At 39.4% G+C, this 7,493-nt stretch overlaps 1 protein-coding gene across 1 annotated transcript in view; it reads left to right on the top strand.

Annotated features, from left to right (window-relative positions):
* Positions 1-7,493, top strand: part of LOC106524856 (copine-8) — an 84,836-nt gene that overhangs the window by 52,280 nt on the left and 25,063 nt on the right. Inside the window, exons 10-11 of the mRNA XM_014018850.1 lie at positions 2,454-2,495; positions 4,742-4,817. Coding sequence (XP_013874304.1) covers positions 2,454-2,495; positions 4,742-4,817 — 118 coding nt within the window. The remainder of the gene's footprint in view (positions 1-2,453; positions 2,496-4,741; positions 4,818-7,493) is intronic.

Here is a 7,493-nt window from a genome sequence, read left to right as displayed (position 1 = left end):
CACACACACACACACACACACACACACACACCACTGTTGGTTTTGTTGCATCATCAAAGCTCAAAACTGATGTTTTCTCACACAGAAGAGGCACAACATCCACCTAATGAGACAAACACTCGGCTCGAGTGACGAGTGCCACTCGAACCTGTCTGCTTCCTGACTCCACAGCTTCCTCCTCCTCTAAAACACACCTGTCTCCTGCAGCAGCTCCAACACCTCCCTCACGTACACCTCCTCTGCTCCTCCTCACTGAGCGTTGAAGTTTTTGTCTCTGACAGCAAATCCTGTAAATCACTGAAGGTACAGTGCACGTCTACAGCTTGGAGTTAACCAAGTTCAAGRTGGCCGCCACTGCTAAGCATCGTTAGCGAGCTGGCTATAAYTGAGACAGTTTTCCAGATATCGAGCTAAAATTCGGCGTGGTASTAGCTGAAAACGATCCGAGGCTAAAGCTCCTCTYTTGTTCCGGTCTCTTACTCTGTCATTTAAAACTCCCCGCGGTTTGATCCGCTYGCTTCCATCGAAACAACAAACTAAATGAAGACAGCGCCCAGAGCTGTTTACGTTTTAATTTGCAGTTTGTTTGCCTTTTAGTGTTGTTCACTTGTTGTTTTTTTTTCCTGAGAAACCTATCTTTCGGATGAAATAATTTCCTAATTTCCACACGAGCCGGACAGAAAGCGTAAGCAGACGTGTCACAAGGCGAGGAGCTAATATTACTGCAGGTWAACACAGGAGCAGGTAGAAGTGTTCCGAGCTAAAGACGAGCAGCAGAGAGGATTTTCTTCAAATCAAATTTCCATGGCAACAATGGCAGAAGAAGTGAGCCTTTCCCTGTTGGTACTTCAGCTGCAGCTTGACTCATTTTCTGATTTTATGTCTCAAGTGTGACTCAAACTAACGCTGTGATGCCTTTAGGAGTAAATGCAAACCCAAACCTTTCCAGAGGTGAAAGCTAATGCACCCCCATACCATCAGAGACTTTTGAACTGAGCGCTAACAGCAGGCTGGATGTTCTGCTTCTTAAGGGCTCGACACACGGGGAGCGACAAACGACAGCGATTAACGGCTGTCAGGGTGAAACCCGACACACGGGACGCGATAGTGACGGCAGCGTTGTGAATCACGCWCTCAGGTCGATTGTCTGCACAAAATGTGATTGGTTCATCTACTGCAGGGGTCTGCAACCTGCGGCTCTGGGCCACATGTGGCTCTTTGAAAATGTGACCAAACAAAACAGAATATTTTTTAGTTTTGTTTTTATACTCACAGCAGAAATTAGTTTGTATGCAAAAACTTGATTAATACTACTAATACAAAAAGTAAAACATGTTTGCTCATGCTATGTTGTTTACTTAAATAATCCAACTTCTTTCTCCCGAACCCATAGAATTACCTTTAAAGAATTTGAAGACTACATGATAAGAATTAGAAAAACATATTTCTGAATAATTCAGTTGTATTAGTTTTTATGAAATTGGATATAAACTACATACAGTATTTTTCTTGTTTACATGAATCTGGTCTTTTCATTTGTCCTGATGTGTAAAAATAATAGTAAATAAGAAAATTCACAATATATTCTTTAGTTTTATAATGTCACCTCCACTGGCCGTAAAGGTTCCTGAAAAGGCCATGAAAAGGCCCACGGACCACCAGTTGATAATCACAGTTGTAGCTTGTTTTGCAGCTCTGGACACATTTTATCAGTGAAACAAGCAGCAGAAATGGCTGTTTTGATTGTAAAGGTTGCAGACCCCTCTTCTACTGCCTCTTGTAAAGGTTATTGGTGGTTCGAAAAAAAGCAGTGTGCTTTACCGACGTGCAAACTAAACAAATCTTGCGATGCCAATGATATTRAAAAACAAACGCACACCAAGATACGATTTTATGTGAAAAAACATAGTGGATAACTTCACCCCGGCGCCAACAAATTCCCACAAAGCTGCCTTTTTTAGTAATCCTTTGGTGAAAGTGTTAGCTAACTGCAGTGTGAAGCATACTCTCCGCTCAATGGTCAGTTAATAAAACCCTCAGTGATTGGTTGTRACTCCATGCGACAGCGACAAAAGTTGAACATTTTTCAACTTTCATATGTTACGTCTCAAGCTCGTGTGCACGTGTACGAGTTCGAAATTTCACATGCACGATTTTCGCCGGTGGCTTGGCTGGAGGAGGGCRAGCGATTGTCRCCTCATCGCAAAAGTTCTATAGGAAACGAATGGAGAGCGAGCGACGTCGCCTCCCGTGTGTCGAGACCTTTATAGTACGGAGGGCGTGGTTTCCATAAAGTTTTCCACTTTGCCTCAAGTTGGTTAAAGTTGAGCCTTTGATATATTCAATATGTTCCATTGTGAATAAAATGCAGGATTTTCAGATTTGCAAATATTTTTTTTGCTTTTATTTCCATCTTCTGTAACGGGCTTGTGTTTTTGTGTCTCTCCCACCAGAACAATCAAAGTTGAAGTTTACGACTGGGACAGAGACGGCAGGTAAATATTTACTAGAACAATTTAAATTTGTATTAAGTTCAAAATAACAGAAATCCTGCAAGATAAAAGGTTGTTTTGTTATGTGGACGTTCATCTGTTAAATGGACATTTAAGAAAAGAAATTTTTTTTTTGTGAATCTTTGTGTGCTGGAGACAACTTTGGACAAATTTATGGAGTCTCAAGACCAAACGGCGATGAGATTAAGACGCTTCGGGACTAAATTGAGACATATATCAAAAGGATTTAGCAGTAATATTTCTGCATGTCTTAAGTACGAGTTTGGCATAATTCAAAGTAAAAATTGCTGAAGAAACTAGTTTTTGTTTCCTTACCTTAAAGTGACAGATTCAAATCTTTAATCTGTGGTTCTGATGGGTTATTAACAGTTTTTAATCTTGACTGTTGTAGATGGGTCTTTGAAAAATAGTTACATTATGATCAAAGTAGAAAATTTTACAGCTACTACCTACAGTAACAATAATCATACAGTATAAAAATAAAAGATTGGAGTTGTTTTAAGAYGACAGTAGGCCTGCACCAATTAGTTGAAATAATCGATGACGTCGATTATGTAAATTTGTCGACACAGATTTTTTATTATCGATTCGCTGTATTACAAACCACCACGTGAATGTTCATGCAATTCCATTTCGGTACCTAAATGCATCAATTGCGACCGTATTGGCATAAGAGTGGTGAGTTTTCCATGCTTGTCCTGAACGCAGCATCGCGCAAGAGCGTAATGACGTCAGCAGCTGCTGCTTCAGTTCAGTCTGAAGCTTGAAAACAAGCCTCGCAGCTCCTGGAGTAAAATTTACCAAACAGACCGCCTCTGAATTATCTGGTGGATTAATTATCTTGTGAACACGACGTTCACTTGCTCAAAGTAAATAAAGTACCGCCACTTTCTTTATTTCATCCACCATTAAACAGAGAGCGGTGTCAGGTGGAGCCACGTTCCCCCATCAGACGGTTCGCCAGCGTCTGAAACAACAGAGGAGCTTCCCGACACACGTCTGACCTAAAGAGCACAAGCAGCCAACAAGTGTTGGACGTGTTCTGGATGTTCAAAACGTAGCTTAAATACCTTTTATTTATTTTAACTCCATCCTCGTTTGTTTATTTGATTTAAACTTATTTGCCTTCCATGGACCTCCATCACATATTTTTCTAGTGGGGAAATGACATCAATAGAAACACGTGGAGCTGGATTTTAATTTGTGTAATAAGACAAAACAGTCTGTTGTTTACAACAGTTTTCACCTTAAAGAAATAAGTTACACAACTGATGTTACAATACAAAGAGTTGGATGTTGTCTTGATATTTGTTAATTTTTATATATTGAGACATATGTTAAATAAAAAATAATAAATAAATGTTTATTATATGTTTATAGGTTTTCCAGAGAGTGACTTGAATTTTGCATGATTTAGTTCATTTGTTAGATTGTTAACATCTTACACTATWTTTCTTTTAGTTGAATTTTATTTGTTCTGGTTGAGATTTTATGTTGATGTTAAATCTTTTAAGCTTTTTTTGTTAAAGAATTGACTCTAGAGTGCATATTTTGTGTCCATGAAAAAACTGTTACAGAAAATATTACAATATTAAAGAACTGTTCTTGTTAATTTGCTGAAAACATTTTAAATATCCAGTGCACTCACATCAGAATAACTTTTAGATTTGTTGTTAGAAWAATCGATTAATCGAAAAAATAATAGTTAGATTAATCGATTAGAAAATAATCTTTTGGTACAGCACTAGATGAYAGCATTCCACTTTGGTTGCTTGAATTATCTCATAGAATTAAACCCAAATAAACATTTGTTTCTGGCACAAAGCATTCATTTTTAAAATGTTTAAAAAGTTTAACTTAAAGATAGCGAGCACTGGTGCACATCTGTATTGTTTTAATTGCTCAGGTCATGACAGTGATGCATTTTTTACTTCTTTTATCATAATTAGCTTTAAATGTAACGTGTCGACAGTCTCTGAGGTTAACGAACCCAAGCGGCACCTGATTAACAGCAGTCTGTGTTTTCAGCACATAAAGGAGCGACGAGTCTGGACTCTGGCTGCTGACGAGGAAAAACACAACAAACATTTGTCACTGACAGAACAATCTGAAAAWAATTGCTCTGATGCTTTCCAGAAAGGCCCGACTTTAACGGGGCGTTTGGGACTTTAATGTGTTTGCTTTAAAATCGTTTTTACGTCAATATTTCCTCCTCTTCTTGTGTGCAGTCATGACTTTATCGGAGAGTTCAGCACCAGCTACAGAGAGCTCTCCAGAGGACAGAGCCAGTTCAACATGTACGAGGTGAGTGTGTGTACTTGTTTTTACTACAGAGTGAGGACCATAGTTACTATGAGGTCTTTGATGTAAAGTGAGGACATTTTCCTGGTCCTCACTTTATTTGCAGCTCCGCTGTGCTTTACTAGTTAGGTTTAGAGGTTTGGTGTGAATTAAGTTCTGGTTCAGGTTAGTGTTAACTTTAGACCAGTAGTGGTTAATTTTAGGGAAAATGTCTGGGTGAGGCATAAATGCGGTTACAAAAATGAATGGAAGTCGAAACAAAGTCCTCAGTTTGATGCAAATACAAGGAAGTGTGTGTGTGTGGTGGGGGAGCTTGTTTTTCCTACATCGTGGGGACTAGTTTCCTGTAAAAGCAGCCTCGTGGGGACCAAATGTACATCGTGGGGAACAATACCCGGTCCCCACGGGTCCAAATGCAGATTACGGGTGTGGGGGTTAGGTTTAGGACCAAGATGTTAATTGAGTTTAGGTTAGTTTTAGGGTCAGGTAAGGTACCTGTAAGGTTAATTTTAGAGTAAATGATCAGGGTTAGGATATAAAATTTCCAAAAAATGAATGGAAGTCAGTGCATGGCCCCCACTGGGATATACAAACCAGACCTGTGTGTGTGTGTGTGTGTGTGTGTGTGTGTGTGTGTGTACACAACTGTAAGTGTATTGATTTCAAAGCCTCCTATCCGGATCGTTGGAAAGGTTAGTGGGTCTCATGCCGGACTGCAAATACAATTTCATTTATTTTCCTCCAATTTTAAATATTACAATAAARCTTCTTTTTCTAAACCCAGTGCACTAAATAAAAAAAAGAACAAAACAACTTTTTTAAATGTCTGTTGTTAAAAGCTCATCGTAAAGTCAATTTCTATAACAAAAAGCAGAATGTGTTATTTAAGCACTAAAACGCCCTTAAAACCATTTAAATGTCGATCTTTTGTGTCCATCCAGGGGCGCCACCAAGTGAGGGCGAGGAGGGCAATAACCACCCATAAAATACTAGTGGCCTCACTGACTGCACCCCTCATTGAGACAGTTTTATCATTTTATCTTTATCTTTATCTTTATTTATTTAACAGGGACAATGCATACAAAAACATAGAACAGACCATGTCTGTAACTGATGCGTTGCATAAAGAGTATATAGCTACAGCTAATTTGTAACTCCAGCCCCTGGTTGGGCATTTCTACACAATAAAATACTTACATCATCTTGAGTCCCAAACGTCTTTCTGTAGCTATTTAAGATGAGTAGAACCTCATTATTAAACATGGATATATAATTTTTTGTAAAAACATCACGTGTTTTTGACTTTTCCAGCTACATAAATCTTTCCAGTCGTCTTTGTTTTAAGGACACAGATATTGACATTATAATGGATCACCAGCTTATTGTCTCCCAGGAAGAGTCGACCCTCGCTGATTAACAGAAGAACACGCACACACACACACGGGGCGGGTTGTTTTAAACAGCTGCTGTTAGTCTAATAAGCACAAACACATTCACAGTTAGTAATTTTGTAATGTTTCCATCCGCCCCTTTCTCTGACCCCTGTTTTCATCGGTTTGAACTTGGCATAAAAGCAGACAATTAGTCTGTATTTAGAACTGCACTTAAAGTGGTTTTGGTGTGCGCGCGCTTGTGTCGGTGTGCGGTACAATCACATTTCAGTTCACCTCCAAAGACAAACGTGCCTCCTGGGGTTACCTGCTCAAAGTAAACCAAGGAGAAATGCWAAAATCCCCACATTTGTCTGTTGTTTCCTCCAGGCCCTGGTTTCCTGTTTAACCTTGACACAGTTTAATGGAAACAGATCCAGTGTTTGATATTCAGACGGAGTTTCTGTCTGGTTCTCTTCATCACAGGAGCACCTGGATGTGCTATGAAACATGACAAATAAAGGGTGACAGATGAAATGTGGATTTTTAAATATTTATTATTTTATTACTAAGGAAGCTGTGTTTGAAAATATGTGAAGCAGACTGAGAACTAGAGTACAGGACCATGTTTCTGTCATGGTTTGGAACCCAAGATTACAGATTGACCCAAGGAAGCTCAAATTAAACTTTTTAAAAAGAGATGGCTGTTCTGGAACATGGAAGCACAAGGAGACCCAGAACGTGGACTGKAAACCAATAAAACTTGACAAAAACTAAAAAGCCAAATAGGCCGATGAGAGAAAGTGACTGCAGCTGTGTCAGAAGGAGTGGGACAGGTGGAGTAGTTCATACGGGTGTAAGAAAATATCGATATTTAATTTCCAATATTGTATCGATTTTTAATTAAGGTTTAAGCAGTTAATTTTTGTGTTGTAATTTAGCCTCCGGCCTCTAGTTGGCAGCAGTCAGCTAGTCATTTGGCTCCTCCACTTCTAAAGATTCAGAGTATAATGCTAGCTTAAACGTTAGCATTATGAGTTAACGTTAGCACTAAGTACAGATGGCTGAATCTGAGTGGATCAGAGACCCGCTGCCTTCAAAGCTGAGGTAGGGTTGCCATCCTTCCTGTATTAGCTGGGATGTACCGTATTTTAAGCCAAATTCAAGTATCCCGTACGGTTAGGGCAGACAGGTAGGCATTTGTCTAGTGCCCCAAGCCAAAGGGGGTCCTTGAAGGATGGTACTGAAGTGGCCATGACCATATAAAACACTGAGGACATTAAAATAACGGGCATACTCGTGCTTCACC

The sequence above is a fragment of the Austrofundulus limnaeus genome, unplaced genomic scaffold, assembly GCF_001266775.1.
Source record: "Austrofundulus limnaeus strain Quisiro unplaced genomic scaffold, Austrofundulus_limnaeus-1.0 Scaffold204, whole genome shotgun sequence".
Classification (NCBI taxonomy): Eukaryota; Metazoa; Chordata; class Actinopteri; order Cyprinodontiformes; family Rivulidae; genus Austrofundulus; species Austrofundulus limnaeus.
This window is presented reverse-complemented; position numbering and strand designations above follow the sequence as displayed.